Source organism: Mixophyes fleayi, chromosome 3, assembly GCF_038048845.1.
Source record: "Mixophyes fleayi isolate aMixFle1 chromosome 3, aMixFle1.hap1, whole genome shotgun sequence".
Classification (NCBI taxonomy): domain Eukaryota; kingdom Metazoa; phylum Chordata; class Amphibia; order Anura; family Limnodynastidae; genus Mixophyes; species Mixophyes fleayi.
In genome coordinates, this window is record NC_134404.1 from 129515140 (window position 1) to 129532000 (window position 16861).

The 16861-nt window shown below is 40.9% G+C and overlaps 1 protein-coding gene across 1 annotated transcript in view; it reads left to right on the forward strand.

Moving 5' to 3' along the window:
* Positions 1–16861, forward strand: part of LOC142143182 (uncharacterized) — a 29450-nt gene that overhangs the window by 11776 nt on the left and 813 nt on the right. Inside the window, exons 8-12 of the mRNA XM_075200891.1 lie at positions 1869–1988; positions 5989–6108; positions 11888–12007; positions 15448–15618; positions 16200–16276. Of these exons, the coding sequence (XP_075056992.1) occupies positions 1869–1988; positions 5989–6108; positions 11888–12007; positions 15448–15618; positions 16200–16276 (608 nt within the window). The remainder of the gene's footprint in view (positions 1–1868; positions 1989–5988; positions 6109–11887; positions 12008–15447; positions 15619–16199; positions 16277–16861) is intronic.

Consider the following 16861-nt stretch of genomic DNA (forward strand, 5'->3'; position numbering starts at 1 on the left):
TAAAAATTAAAAAAAAAAATATATAATTATAACCAAATTTGCAAAACCAATCCAGCAATATAAGCCCTTCTCATGCTGCACTTTGGACCCTGGTGAGAGTTCATGTGCCAAATAAAGTTAGAGAAATATGTCAATTTGAAATTCTTTTACTCAAGAACACTACAGCAGATTTGACAACAGTTTTTTACATTTCACTTTTACTATACTGCACTATACCCGATTGCTATTTTACCAGCATCCTGGACTGGAGTGTCTGGATGGAATGTACTTTTTATATCTATCCTTGACCCCATTGCTTTTCAGGCATATATCATCATTATGGTGGGAGTTACACTTTTTGCGAGATTTACTAAAAGTTTGATAGCTCAAGCAACATGCTGTTTTAGTTGTCTTGTCACTGAGAACATAAGAGGAGGCACCATTGACTTTTGAATTATGGTGGTTCTCATTAATTAGTATTAATTATTCATGATGAGGCAACACTTTGAATCAGTGGAAGGGGGGATGACACACCGTTTTTTGTTATTTATTCTTTCTTTTATGTGCTGCAAGGGCGCTTATGGTCATTTCACCAGCCCTCAAGCATTCACAACAGATACTCCAGCTGATAGGTGTATCTACGTGTTAATGCAGGTCTGCGTCTTACCGCCCTTACTGTAATCGGTTTGTGTTCGCATGACCCTTCCCTCCTCCGTTCTGTCTCTCCAGGCATACGGAGGTGTAAGCGATAAATATCTGCAACTGTGCATTCGTGCATATGCATGAATTCTCATTGTGGGCATTCACAGTGCAAATTTGCATAAAGTGAGCTACAAAACTGGCTGAAGTTCAGCTCAGCATCAGAGCTATATCTACAAGTATCCTCAAATGCCTCTCAGAACCTGTTTTGCTACACTATATATTCACTGAACTGGATCTGAAGACATATGTCTGCGCAGCAGCTTGTAAATTCAGCTTTAGTTCAGGAAATAGTGACCAAGTAGACTCCACAGACACTTGCAGTATGAGTAGGGTTTGGCACATTTTTCAAGGTCTAGGAGCCATCATATGCTGAACCAGGGTCATATGAGATGTCGAGTGCAGAGGGCGGCATATGTCCAGAAATATTAATTGGGCCCCTCCTCTTGCAAAAAGAAAATAATGCCACTCTAGATTGTTGTGGAGGCAGTAACGCTCCATGATCCTGGACATACCGTCAGCCACTAGTGACACACACTGATCCTGGGCACTTCACCTATCTGTGATTCCCTCTGATCCTGGTCACATAATCGTGCGCAAGTGACACCTCCTTTTTCCGAGCAGTGAGACACGCTGACCATGGGCTCATAGAGAACAAGTCAACACTTGCCTCTTTCCCAATCTCCTTGGTCTTTTCTATGATTGAACTTTATTGTTGCTCCAGCTCCAATTCACACCAGAGAGTCAGCTATTACACCATGTCCTGTCCAGTCACCATTACAGCTGCCCAGCAACCATTAATGACAGATTGAGAGGAACAGAGTGAGATGGTGGCTGGGGAATGAGAAGAAGATTCACTGGGGCCGGTGAAAAAATAATTTATGGCTGTTGTGCTGTTGGCTAATGGGCCCATGTGCACTGCCCACCCTGAACCTGGGTAGACACACGAGTGTGCTGAACCTGAGCCCACATCTTAAATGCAGAGCCAAAATTGGTGCAAAGTCTAATAAACAGAAACATATCTGTTACCAAGTCTATTTGCAGAACAACATCTGGCCAATTTTGCCAAGTTTAATATGTGAAGTTTATTTTGGTCTGTCTAGACTACAGGAACCTACAGTATCTCTGATAATGTGTTATCAGTTAAGTTGTATCTTTAAATTAATTGTCACATCATTTCCTTTGAATAGGTAACGGGGTCGACTGTGATGATATTGATGAGTGCCTAAACAACAATATGTGTTCCCCTTATGCAATCTGTAACAACACAATAGGGAGTTACAACTGTACCTGCGAGGATGGTTTTATAGGTAACTAAATGCATTTTTCTATAAAAACTAAAAAAAAGCATTCTCAATGCACTTCTCATGCTGCACTTTGGATGTTGGTGAGAGTTCATGTGCCAAATAATGTTAAAGAATTATGCAAGATAGTCAAATTGTTTTACTCAGGAACACTACTACAGGTTTGATAACAGTTTTTTACATTTCACTTTCACTATACTGCACTATATCTGTTTGTTGTTTTACCTGCAAATGTGACTATAGTGTTTGGTTGGAATGTACATTCATATTTATCCTGGACCCCATTGCTTTTCAGGCATATATCATCAGTATGGTGGGACTTACACTTTTAGCGAGATTTACTAAAAATCAAGTTTGGCAGTGTTTAGTAGAGATGCTCACTGACCCCCGTGAACTGGTTTTGGTTTTGGATCTGAATTAGCTTAGTGTTTTGGTTTTGGAAAAACCACCCTCGTGTGTTTTGGTTTTGGTTTTTTTTTTTTTTTTTTTTAAAAATCCTAATATATGCTAAAATAACATCATTTTGCTCTTTTTTTGTTCCTTCATCATTATTAACCTCCATAACACTAATTTTCAAGTAATTTGTAGTCAATAATATTTTCACACACTTTCAAACAAAGACTGCAGCGACCTGGCTGGATGGTAAGCGACAGTGCAATTACACAAAAACACGGCAGCTCCTAGCACATCTAGGACACATTGGCACACAGCAGTGGTAGAAAAAATAAATGGGGGTCCGCCATAACTCCCACCCTCCATGATGTTGGATCTTTAAAAGCAAATCAAAACTCGCGAGATCTCAGATCCGACGTCATCACAATGACGTTTTGCCTCGTTTTCAATTCCGAAGGCGCACGACAGTACCGAGCCGGCTCGGATCCCCTAAGTTCCGATGTGTTCGGTTCTCGTGGAACTGAGCCTGAGCATCTCTAGTGTTTAGTGATGCAAACCACCACAATTACTATATGGTGGTATGGGGCTGAAATGTTAAACCACCAGCGATGTGTGCCAGTTTCAAACATCTAAACCACTGGCAAAGTTACCAGAAAACACGCCAGAAAATAAGCAGTTTTTTTTATAGAAAAAATATAGTTTAAACAAAATGCTGTTTTAGTTGTCTTGCCATTGAGATAATAAGAGGAGGCACAATTGACTTTTGAATAATAGGGGCAATCATTAGTTAGTATTAATTATTTATGATGAGGCAACACTTTGAATCGGTTAAAGGGGGGGGTGGAACACTGTTTTTTTTGTTATTTATTCATTTATTTTTTTATACACTCCAATGATGCTTATGGTCTTTCCTCCCACCCTCAACCATTCACAACACATACACCTAAAATGCTCAGTGTTAATACCCTTATCATTACTCCTATACCTTTTAGAGATGAGCGCACTCGGATTTCTGAAATCCGAGCCCACCCGAACGTTGCCGATCCGAGTCGGATCCGAGACAGATCCGGGTATTGGCGCCAAATTCAAATCTGAAACTGAGGCTCTGACTCATAATCCCGTTGTCGGATCTCGCGATACTCGGATCCTATAAATTCCCCGCTAGTCGCCGCCATCTTCACTCGGGCATTGATCAGGGTAGAGGGAGGGTGTGTTAGGTGGTCCTCTGTCCTGGTAGATCTCGTGCTGTGCTGTTTAGTTCTGTGCTGTGCTGTGCTGTGCTGTGTTCTGCAGTATCAGTCCAGTGGTGCTGTGTCCTGTGCTCTGTGCTTTTAAGGGCATAGTTATTTCCCCAATATTCCCCTGTGTTTAAAAAAATAAAAAAAAGTTATTTAAAAAAATACCAAAAACTAATTTAATTTTTTTTAATTACCACAAAATTTGCACAACCAATCCTGCAGTATAAGCCCATTGGTACTGCAATATTACCAAGTTCACACATTCAGCAGTAAAAGTCCAGTGGTTCTGCAATATTACAAAGTTCACACATTCTGCAGTATCAGTCCAGTGGTGCTGTGTCCTGTGCTCTGTCTTGCTGAGTTCCGTAGTGCTGCTAGGTCCTGTGCCGTGTCCTGTTCAGTCCAGTGGTGCTGTGTCCTGTGCTCTGTGCTTCTAAGGGCATAGTTATTTCCCCATTATTCCCAAGTTTTTAAAAAATAAAAAAAAAGTAAAAAAAAATTAAAAATTAAAAATTAAAAAAAAAAATATATAATTATAACCAAATTTGCAAAACCAATCCAGCAATATAAGCCCTTCTCATGCTGCACTTTGGACCCTGGTGAGAGTTCATGTGCCAAATAAAGTTAGAGAAATATGTCAATTTGAAATTCTTTTACTCAAGAACACTACAGCAGATTTGACAACAGTTTTTTACATTTCACTTTTACTATACTGCACTATACCCGATTGCTATTTTACCAGCATCCTGGACTGGAGTGTCTGGATGGAATGTACTTTTTATATCTATCCTTGACCCCATTGCTTTTCAGGCATATATCATCATTATGGTGGGAGTTACACTTTTTGCGAGATTTACTAAAAGTTTGATAGCTCAAGCAACATGCTGTTTTAGTTGTCTTGTCACTGAGAACATAAGAGGAGGCACCATTGACTTTTGAATTATGGTGGTTCTCATTAATTAGTATTAATTATTCATGATGAGGCAACACTTTGAATCAGTGGAAGGGGGGATGACACACCGTTTTTTGTTATTTATTCTTTCTTTTATGTGCTGCAAGGGCGCTTATGGTCATTTAATCAGCCCTCAAGCATTCACAACAGATACTCCAGCTGATAGGTGTATCTACGTGTTAATGCAGGTCTGCGTCTTACCGCCCTTACTGTAATCGGTTTGTGTTTGCATGACCCTTCCCTCCTCCGTTCTGTCTCTCCAGGCATACGGAGGTGTAAGCGATAAATATCTGCAACTGTGCATTCGTGCATATGCATGAATTCTCATTGTGGGCATTCACAGTGCAAATTTGCATAAAGTGAGCTACAAAACTGGCTGAAGTTCAGCTCAGCATCAGAGCTATATCTACAAGTATCCTCAAATGCCTCTCAGAACCTGTTTTGCTACACTATATATTCACTGAACTGGATCTGAAGACATATGTCTGCGCAGCAGCTTGTAAATTCAGCTTTAGTTCAGGAAATAGTGACCAAGTAGACTCCACAGACACTTGCAGTATGAGTAGGGTTTGGCACATTTTTCAAGGTCTAGGAGCCATCATATGCTGAACCAGGGTCATATGAGATGTCGAGTGCAGAGGGCAACGTATGTCCAGAAATATTAATTGGGCCCCTCCTCTTGCAAAAAGAAAATAATGCCACTCTAGATTGTTGTGGAGGCAGTAACGCTCCATGATCCTGGACATACCATCAGCCACTAGTGACACACACTGATCCTGGGCACTTCACCTATCTGTGATTCCCTCTGATTCTGGTCACATAATCGTGCGCAAGTGACACCTCCTTTTTCCAGACAGTGAGACACGCTGACCATGGGCTCATAGAGAACAAGTCAACACTTGCCTCTTTCCCAATCTCCTTGGTCTTTTCTATGATTGAACTTTATTGTTGCTCCAGCTCCAATTCACACCAGAGAGTCAGCTATTACACCATGTCCTGTCCAGTCACCATTACAGCTGCCCAGCAACCATTAATGACAGATTGAGAGGAACAGAGTGAGATGGTGGCTGGGGAATGAGAAGAAGATTCACTGGGGCCGGTGAAAAAAGAATTTATGGCTGTTGTGCTGTTGGCTAATGGGCCCATGTGCACTGCCCACCCTGAACCTGGGTAGACACACGAGTGTGCTGAACCTGAGCCCACATCTTAAATGCAGAGCCAAAATTGGTGCAAAGTCTAATAAACAGAAACATATCTGTTGCCAAGTCTATTTGCAGAACAACATCTGGCCAATTTTGCCAAGTTTAATATGTGAAGTTTATTTTGGTCTGTCTAGACTACAGGAACCTACAGTATCTCTGATAATGTGTTATCAGTTAAGTTGTATCTTTAAATTAATTGTCACATCATTTCCTTTGAATAGGTAACGGGGTCGACTGTGATGATATTGATGAGTGCCTAAACAACAATATGTGTTCCCCTTATGCAATCTGTAACAACACAATAGGGAGTTACAACTGTACCTGCGAGGATGGTTTTATAGGTAACTAAATGCATTTTTCTATAAAAACTAAAAAAAAAGCATTCTCAATGCACTTCTCATGCTGCACTTTGGATGTTGGTGAGAGTTCATGTGCCAAATAATGTTAAAGAATTATGCAAGATAGTCAAATTGTTTTACTCAGGAACACTACTACAGGTTTGATAACAGTTTTTTACATTTCACTTTCACTATACTGCACTATACCTGTTTGTTGTTTTACCTGTAAATGGGACTATAGTGTTTGGTTGGAATGTACATTCATATTTATCCTGGACCCCATTGCTTTTCAGGCATATATCATCAGTATGGTGGGACTTACACTTTTAGTGAGATTTACTAAAAATCAAGTTTGGCAGTGTTTAGTAGAGATGCTCACTGACCCCCGTGAACTGGTTTTGGTTTTGGATCTGAATTAGCTTAGTGTTTTGGTTTTGGTTATGGTTTTGGAAAAACCACCCTCGTGTGTTTTGGTTTTGTTTTTGTTTTTTTAAAAAAAAAAAATCCTAATATATGCTAAAATAACATCATTTTGCTCTTTTTTTGTTCCTTCATCATTATTAACCTCCATAACACTAATTTTCAAGTAATTTGTAGTCAATTTAGACCACCTCACAGGTCACAATAATATTTTCACACACTTTCAAACAAAGACTGCAGCGACCTGGCTGGATGGTAAGCGACAGTGCAATTACACAAAAACACGGCAGTTCCTAGCACATCTAGGACACATTGGCACACAGCAGTGGTAGAAAAAATAAATGGGGGTCCGCCATCACTCCCACCCTCCATGATGTTGGATCTTTAAAAGCAAATCAAAACTCGAGAGATCTCAGATCCGACGTCATCACAATGACGTTTTGCCTCGTTTTCAATTCCGAAGGCGCACGACAGTACCGAGCCGGCTCGGATCCCCTAAGTTCCGATGTGTTCGGTTCTCGTGGAACTGAGCCTGAGCATCTCTAGTGTTTAGTGATGCAAACCACCACAATTACTATATGGTGGTATGAGGCTGAAATGTTAAACCACCAGCGATGTGTGCCAGTTTCAAACATCTAAACCACTGGCAAAGTTACCAGAAAACACGCCAGAAAATAAGCAGTTTTTTTTATAGAAAAAATATAGTTTAAACAAAATGCTGTTTTAGTTGTCTTGCCATTGAGATGATAATAGGAGGCACAATTGACTTTTGAATAATAGGGGCAATCATTAGTTAGTATTAATTATTTATGATGAGGCAACACTTTGAATCGGTTAAAGGGGGGGTGGAACACTGTTTTTTTTGTTATTTATTCATTTATTTTTTTATACACTCCAATGATGCTTATGGTCTTTCCTCCCACCCTCAACCATTCACAACACATACACCTAAAATGCTCAGTGTTAATACCCTTATCATTACTCCTATACCTTTATGGTTGAACACTTAATACCTTTTTATCTAAAATAACGACACGGACACCAGATATAAGTTTGGCAAAAGGGCATATTTTTTTAGTGGAAAGTATTATTTTAAAACTCTGAATGGCGACGAGAGCGAAGCAGTCAGCTAACGACTAAACTTTAAACCAATACAGCGTAGGTGAAACTCAATACCGCTGTCCCAAGACTTTACGGTTCCCAAGTCATTATGATTGGTCGGTACTAATCTTGGCATCATCGTGACTGCCCCCTTCTGGACTCACATTGTCGCATACGACACTATATCCTCCGCCCCAGAGGCCCAAGTGTCAGGTTACTGCAAAAGGGGCAGTGACGTGCGGCCAATTAAACAGTAGTACCTTCGATTAGTCGCTGACTGCATCGCTCTCCTACCCACAGCCAGGACCCTTTGACGGGTACCTGGCCTGCCACACAGAGAAAGCACTAAGGGACCTACTTGCCTGTAAACGTGAACTATGAACCACTCCAAGCCCTCGTCAGTGAGGTGCACCCCGTCTGGACGGAAAAAATGGGTGTGCCTCACCGCGATCCATGGGTGAGCGATAGCAAACCCACCTAAGGCTTCAACAACTTTACTTGCGGCCTTATTGACCTTCCGAGTTATGGATTTCAAAATGGGAATGGGAATTCTTCAAGCAAGGCGGGGAATAATGTGGGACCAACCTATCCTAATCCCAGGCCATCTGGCGTGCAACGCTCTCAAATCCTCTCCTATATTAATAATTAAATCCAAGGATTTGGCATGGCCTAGATCATTTCCGCCTGCATGTACCAACAGAATATCAGGGGGGCCAAAATGATTTATTTCATTGTCCAGAATTGGCATGATAGCATGCCATAACAATCCCCTCCTTCCAACCCATCTGAATGTTACTGGGTTGGTAAATAGGGACCAGTCGTAGGCCATATGATGTTTCTCGGCCCAATACACATATGAGTGGCCTATTACCCATATGTTGTTCTTCTGAAAACCTAAGACCAAAAAATATAATTTGTTAGGGCCATAAAATAAGTTGCTCATTCGAACCAAATAAATATATCCGCTGGTGGACTCCAACCTCTGCACATCACAGTAGGTCATATTACAAGATAATCTTGAAGTTTTACTACCCAGCGGTCTATGAGCAACTGCTTACCAATTCACTTTTTGGCATCAAAGAAAAAATTGGAGGTACCAACACCAAGCAGGTCTGTGTGTAACTTCTAACTTTTAAGTGACCACTTTACCCTTAAAACATATTAAAAATTGGAGGTACACACACCAAGCAGGTTCTGGTGCAGCTAACGAACCACTTTATCATAAAATTAGAATACCAAGCCGGTCCAACTGTAACTATGAGACCGCTTTAACCTCCATTAACTGCAGTGTACACATCATCATCATCATCATCATTTATTTATATAGCGCCAACATATTCCTTAGCGCTTTACAAGCTTTACAAATGATTCACTGCGAGCACAGCACGGAAGAGGGGACCAGGGAGGAAGCGGATCGCCAGCTGACGTGACCGCAAGGTAAGTATTTTTTTTTCCTTTTTTTCAGTGCTGCCTCGGACGGGCCCCCTTGCCCCCAGGGCCCCCGGGCACCTGCCCATTGTGCCAATGGAAGAAATGGCTCTGGGAGGGGGCGGCCTAACGGCGATAGGTATAATCAAATTCTGCATATGTACCGTAGGGGGTGTTTGTGCAACGTAACCAGAACCTTGTGTATTGACATAACTGCCCCTGCTTGTTGAAACCACCGTTTGCTTGTTTACATACACCTCCTCATTATTACTAACAGGATTTCTGCACCGTGGGGCTAAATTATTTTCCCGTCCGCGATTAGCCGATGGGGATAACCCCCTATCTCCCCTACTCCTTTTACCTCCTCTCATATGTTTACGTGCTCCAGAGTTAGCAGGGCGCACAGCCCGTTCAGGAGCCCGTGACCTTCTGAAGTTGTCCCTTTTATTGCCTACCTGGCGAACAGCATCGCTTGGGATCTCCGGCGCCAGTACCATCAAACTGCCTGCAGCTGCGAGAGGCTCCCCTCCCCTGCTGACAGGCTCATTAACTAACACACTCCCAGGGATATTAGCCACCTGACCAGCTGAGCCCCTATTGCCCTCGGGTGCCCCACCAACCAGTGAACCTGTGATGGTGTGAGGCTCCCCTCCACCACTCACAGGCTCTTCAATACCCATTAACCTACCCACATTAAACACCTGGCTACTGGAGCCCCTAGTGAGCTCCGCTGCCAACATATTCTCTTGGCCTGTGGCGGTGTGAGGCTCCCCTCCACCGCTCATAGGCCCCTCTGCAATTTCCCTGCCCTGTATCAGTTGCCCGGAGCCCCTAATGAGCTCCGGTGCCATCACATTGCTGGTGCCTGCAGCGATGGGTGGGTCCCCGCCACCACTGACAGGCGCTTCACTGGCAAACCTCTGCTCCCCCTGAGTACCGGAGCTTCTAGCAAGCCCTGGCGCCGACATTGCCCCAGCGCCTGCGGCGGTGAGAGGCTCTCCTTCACCACTCGCAGGCGCCTCTAAGATTTTTAAAATGGCCGCCAATGCGGCTCCGGTGGGCGGGGCTTTCGCCAGAATGATGAGACCACTCTCCCCGCTGTCCTGGAAGCGGGCTGGGGGGCCTGCACTGCGGCAGGGATGGGACATCCGAAGCACTTCTGGACAAGGTATTACACTACAGGGGCTAAACCTGTGAGAGCTGGGCGATTCTCTATGGAACAGGGAAGGGGAGGGGGGGGCGGGTTGGTGGGGACACTAAAGGCAAGTGAAAAAACGGACAGCAAGCTAAGAGACAAAGGAGGGAGGAAAAGAAAGGGAAAAGACAGCAAAGGAATAGAGGATAAAAGGATATGAGGAAGAATAAAAGGAAAGCAAAAGAGAAAACAAATGAAAACATTGACAGAATACAAGTATGCAATACAAGACTTCAGTCACAGCAGTTGTTTCCTATCTGACATCCAGGACCAAGAGAGAGCCAGCCCACAGATCCAATCTAATTTATGACCTCTTAACAAGCCACTCCCCCGGGAAAATGTTTAACCCCTAATGGTCAGTGCTGATAAGTATAACACAATATTTTAATTGCCCTCAGCTTAGGGCTTCACTTAAACTACTGTCAGGTGTATATACGTGATCCTGCAGATCTGCATCTTTCTGCCCATACTGTAATCGGGTTGTGTTTGCACAACACTTTCCTCCTCCGTTCTACCTTTCTAGGCATAAGGAGGTACAAGTGTTAAACTCTGCATACAAATGCATTCTCCTTGTGGGCATTCACAGTGCAAATTTACGTAAATTGAGCTACACAAACTGGCTAAAGTTCAACTTGGCATCAGACCCTATATCTGCAAGTATCATCAAGTGCCTCTCAGAACCTGTTATGCTTCTCTATATCTTCACTGAACTTGATCTGATAGCATATGCCTGCACTGCAGCTTGTAAATTCAGCATTAGTTCAGGAAACAGCTGGCAGTCTACACTCCACAGACACTTGCAGTATGAGAAGGGCTTGACAAATTGTGCAAGGTCTTGGAGCAATCATATGCTGAACCAGGGTCATATGAGATGTCCAGTGCAGAAGGCCTATGTACAAAAATATTAATTGGGCCCCTCCTCTTGCAAAAAAAACCCAATGCCAGTGTAGTTTGTTAGGACAGAGGCAGTAACACTTCATGATTCTGGAACACCATCAGCCACTAGTGACACTATCTGATCCTGAGCACATCATCACCCATCTGTGACACCTCCTGATCCTGGTCACATAATCGTCTGAAAGGGATTCCTCATTTTTCCAGACAGTGAGACACGCTGACCGATTGAACACTTGCCTCTTTCTCAATCTCCTTGGTCTGTTCTGTGATTGAACATTACTGTTGCTCCAATTCACACCAGTGAGCCAGCTATTACACCACGTCCTGTCCAGTCACCATTACAGCTGCCCAGCAACCATTAATGACAGATTGAGAGGAACAGAGTGATATAGTGGCTGGGGAATGAGAAGGAGATTTACTGGGGCTGGTGTCAAAGAATTCATGACTGTCGTGCTGTTGGCTAATGGGCCCATGTGCAATGCCCACCCTGCACCTGGGCAAACACACCCATGTGCTAATCCTGGGCCAACATGTAAAATACAGAGCCAAAACTGGTGCCAAGTCTAATACACAGAAATATATATGTTGCCAAGTCTATTTGCAGAACAACATCTGGCCAAGTCTAATATGTGATGTTAATATAGGTGTGTTTAGACTACAGGAACCAACAGTACCTCTAATAATGTGTTATCAGTTATGTTGTTTCTTTCAATTAATTGTCACATAATTTCCTTTGAATAGGTAACGGGGTCGACTGTGATGATATTGATGAGTGCCTAAACATCATTATGTGTTCCCCTTATGCAATCTGTAACAACACAATAGGGAGTTACAACTGTACCTGCAAGGATGGTTTTATAGGTAACTAAATGCATTTTTCTGTAAAAACTAAAAAAACAGCGGCTTCAATGCACTTCTCATGCTGCACTTTGGATCTTAGTGAGAGTTCATATGCCAAATAATGTTAAAGAATTATGTAAGATAATCAATTTGTTTTACTCATAAACACTGTTACAGGCTTGAAAACAGTTTTTTACATTTCGCTTTCACTATACTGCGTAATAGCTGATTGCTTTACCAGCAAGTGGGGCTGGAGTATGGATGGAATGTAATTTTCATATTTATCCTGGACCTTATTGCTTTTCAGGCGTATATCATCAGTATGGTGGGAGTTACGCTTTTAGCAAGATTTGCTAAAAATCAAGTTTGGCAGTGTCTAGTGCTTCAAAGCACTACAATTAATATATGGTGATATGGGGAGAGAATGTTAAACCACCAGCGATGTGTGGCAGTTTCAAAACATCAAAACCACTGACGGTTTAGACATAGTTATCAGAAAACACGCCAGAAAAGTAGCAAGTTTTTTGGAACTGCTTCTGACAGGTTAGATAGCTCAACAACATGCTGTTTTAGTTGTCCAATAGATTGTAAGCTTGCGAGCAGGGTTCTCTTACCTCTGTCTGTATGTTTTGCCCAGTATTGTCTTATTAATGTTTGTTCCCAATTGTAAAGCGCTACGGAATTTTCTGCCGCTATATAAATAAATGTTGATAATGATGATTATGATTGTCTTGCCATTAAGATCATAAGAGGAGGCCCGCCGTGACAGACATAAATACAAAGTAAGAAATAGTTTGTAAAGAATACAAAAAAGTCCCTTTGGAATTATCTATTTTCTATATTTCAGAAAAAGTCCAAGGAAATTCCTTTGAAATTATCTGTTTCGTATATATTTCTTCAGCCGTGTGTTTTTCTCCAAGTGATAGCCAAAAGAAAAAGAAAAAGGAATCATGTGCAGTATTGTTAATACTGAAAAAGTTATTTGTCTCAATACCGCCACCTTATGACTAAATCAGTATTTGAGTGAAATAATTAAATACTACTACTTTAGCACCACTTGGTGTGTGTAAGATCAAATTAGATTGCAGGGGCATTAGCCCCTTAAGCTGTACTCACACAATAAGAAAGGAAATGCAGCCTCATGTATACATCGAGATAGATCAATACATCTCCTTTCCTTCTCAGGATTGAAAGATAGAAATATAAAACGCCAAAATCTGGCATAATATCCTTCTATTGAATGATTATATAGATTGCCTCACCTTGATTGCAATCACCTTGAGAAAGACCCGAGCAGTAGGGTTAAAACGCGTTGGTTTGAATTTCTTTTAATTCTTAACTACTACTACAATAAGAAGAGAAGGCTATCTGGTCTATGTGGCACGAGATCCCACTTCTTTCACCGCTGACTGTAACTCCGATTTTTGGTAGGAGTATATATGCTTTCTATAGAGAGCAGCTTGATTTGTTATTTGTCATTTGTTTTTATTGTGCTTTTTATTAAATCATATGCATATGCTGTGCTGATTTTTATGGAATTTGGTCCGATTCTACCACAGTTAATATAGTAGGAGAGGCTCCGTTATGCAATACAAAACACACCCCATTTTATATTGATTAAAATTCTATATAATCATTCAATGGAAGGATATTATGTCAAATTTTGGTGTTTTTTATTTCTATATTTCATATTCACGAGTTCTGACAATCCTGAGAAGGAAAGGAGATGTATTGCTCTCTCGATGTATACATGAGGCTGCATTTCCTTTCTTATTGTGTGAGTACAGCTTAAGGGGCTAATGCCCCTGCAATCAAATTTAATCTTACACACACCAAGTTGTGCTGAAGTAGTAGTGTTTAATCATTTCACTGAAATACTGATTTAGTCATAAGGTGGCGGTATTGAGACAAATAACTATTTCAGTATTAACAATACTGCACGATTTCTTTTTTCTTTTTCTGTTGGCTATCACTTAGAGAAAACCACACGGCTGAAGAATTATATACAAAACAGATAATTTCAAAGGAATTTCCTTGGACTTTTTCTGAAATATACGAAATAGATAATTCCAAAGGCACTTTTTGGATTCTTTACGAACTCTTTCTTACTTTGTATCTATATGTCTGTCCCGGCATGCGCCCTATATATGACAAGTCAACATATGCCTATTTCCCAATCTCCTTGGTCTGTTCTATGTTTGAACAGCGAGCAGGACAGACTCCACAGACACTTCCAGTATGAGTAGAGCTTGACAAATTGTCCAAGGTCTAGGAGCCATCATATGCTGAACCAGGGTCATATGAGATGTCAAGTGCAGAGGGCCTATGTCCAAAAATATTAATTGAGCCCCTCCTCCTACAAAAAGAAAACAATGCCAGTCTAGTTTTTTGGGGCGGAGGCAGTAGCACTTTATGATCCTGGACACACCATCAGCCACTAGTGACACTCTCTGATCCTGGTCACATAATCGTCCGCAAGGGAAACCTCTTTTTTCCGCTCAGTAAAACACGCAGACCATGGGATCATGGGGGGCAAGTCTACACATCATCATCATCAGTTATTTATATAGCGCCACTAATTCCGCAGCGCTGTACAGAGAACGCATTCACATCAGTCCCTGCCCCATTGGAGCTTACAGTCAAAATTCTCTAACATAGACACACACACAAAGAGAGACTAGGGTAAATTTTGATAGCAGCCAATTAATCTACTAGTATGTTTTTGGAGTGTGGGAAGAAACCGGAGCACCCGGAGGAAACCCACGCAGACACAGGGAGAACATACAAACTCCACACAGATAAGGCCATGGTCAGGAATCAAACTCATGACCCCAGTGCTGTGAGGCAGAAGTGCTAACCACTAGGTCACTACACATGCCTCTTTCACAATCTCCTTGGTCTATTCTATTATTGAGATTTACTGTTGCTCTAAATCCAATCCACACCAGAGGTGTGTCTATTACCCTATATCATGTCCATTCACCTTGACAACAATGCTGCGACCGGTAACAGACAATTAAGTTGCGTAGAGAGAGCATGACTGGGGAAGAGAGAGGAGATATTGAGGGTCCTTATACACTGTACACAACTACATGGCTATTGGGCTGTTGACTTATAGTGGCCTCATAGCAAAATTACACTTTTTGCTTTGATAACCGTAATATTATTATCCAGAGTCTTTTTATTGCTAATCCTAAATAGGTTGGGAATTTTCTTTCATCACTGAAAGTTCACTTCAAATTTAAATACCAGTAAAAATAAAAAATGTAAAATATTTCTTAGACCACTTTTGTATATGTGATGTGTCCTATCTTGACACACCAACACTGATAGAAATCTATTATCTTTCCAAAGCATTTTTCTGAAAGAATGTCTTGCACTATGTTCCTGTTGTTCACCCTGCATTAGTTATAATTAGTCAGACCTACAAGAGGACTGATTGTACTCATTTGTGTGTACAGGTGATGGTACATCATGCTCCTGTCCTGAGTGTTCTGCAGATTACTGTTACAATGGTGGGACTTGCATCAGGTCTGGGTCATCCTGCACTCCTGAATGTCACTGTCACCCAGCATTCTCTGGTGACACCTGCACAATTTCCAATGACAGATTCCAAGCGATATTTAGCCCAGGTAAGTTTAAATATCAAGCTGACTGTAGATCTTTGTTTTATATATACTTCATGTCATATGCTTCAGTGTTTTCCAAATCCTATTAGGAATCCAGATAATTATTTACAAAGATGTCTGAAAGTGTTTTATTGTGTTTTTTAAAGCTGTTGTTTTAATATAAATATAATTAAATAAATATAATTAAGAAAAATTAATATGATGGCAGATTCCAATCACTATGGGCCTGATTCATTAAGAAAAGTAAAGCAAAACAAAGGAATAACTTTGTACCTTAGAAAAACCATGTTGCATTGGAGGGGAGGTAAATTTAAAATATGGGGACAGATGTATAGTTGGGGTAGTGCACGTTCTAGATCAACTTCAAATTTCAGTGTAAAAACAAAAAGCTATAAAAACAGCTATTATTTATTAATAAACTAGTTTTCACCTATTGCATTGTAACATGGCTTATCCAGGAATAAATGTACTCCTTTTTTGCCTTACATTCCTTAATGTATCAGGCACCCTATGTTTGTAATTGTGGTTGTTTTGTGGTTGTCGTAAAATGTGGTTGTCTTATTACATTTATGTCTTGATTATAGATATGAAAAAGAGGTCTGTAATTGTAAATGTAACATCTCTTGAAAGTAAATTTACTTCCAAACAAGCTTATGATAAGGTATGTACATTTTATTATCATACATTATTGTGCAGTATTAGTCCATATAACCTGAACTGTTGGTGCTGAATATGTAATTTGAAATGTTCTTTCTTTTTAAAGTTCTAATTCATCTTACATTTTCATGGAGTAAGATTATACTGTTTCTTAAGAAACAGTGGGCCTCAGTCATTAAGGAGAGCAAAGCATAAAAAAGGAGTAACTTTGCACCCGGGCAAAACCATGTTGCATTGGAGGGGAGGTAAAATTAAAATGTAGGGACATATTTATAGTTGGGGTATGGCATGTCCTAGATCAACATTACATTTCAGTGTATTTGTGTGATGCATGAAAAAACAGTCAGTATTTACCTAATGGGCAAAATAATAAACTTGCACCCCTTGCATTATAACATGGTTTGTCCACAAGCAAATTTACTCAATTTTTTTGCTTTGCTCTCCTTAATGACTCAGGCACAATATGTTTTTATTCATAAAGTGATTTGTCATTTTAAAGATCTGTTTTCTAATGTCAAGATAGAGGAATTGGAAAGGTAATGACACCCAATGACTACTGCTTGTACTACTATTACTACTCTTCACTATT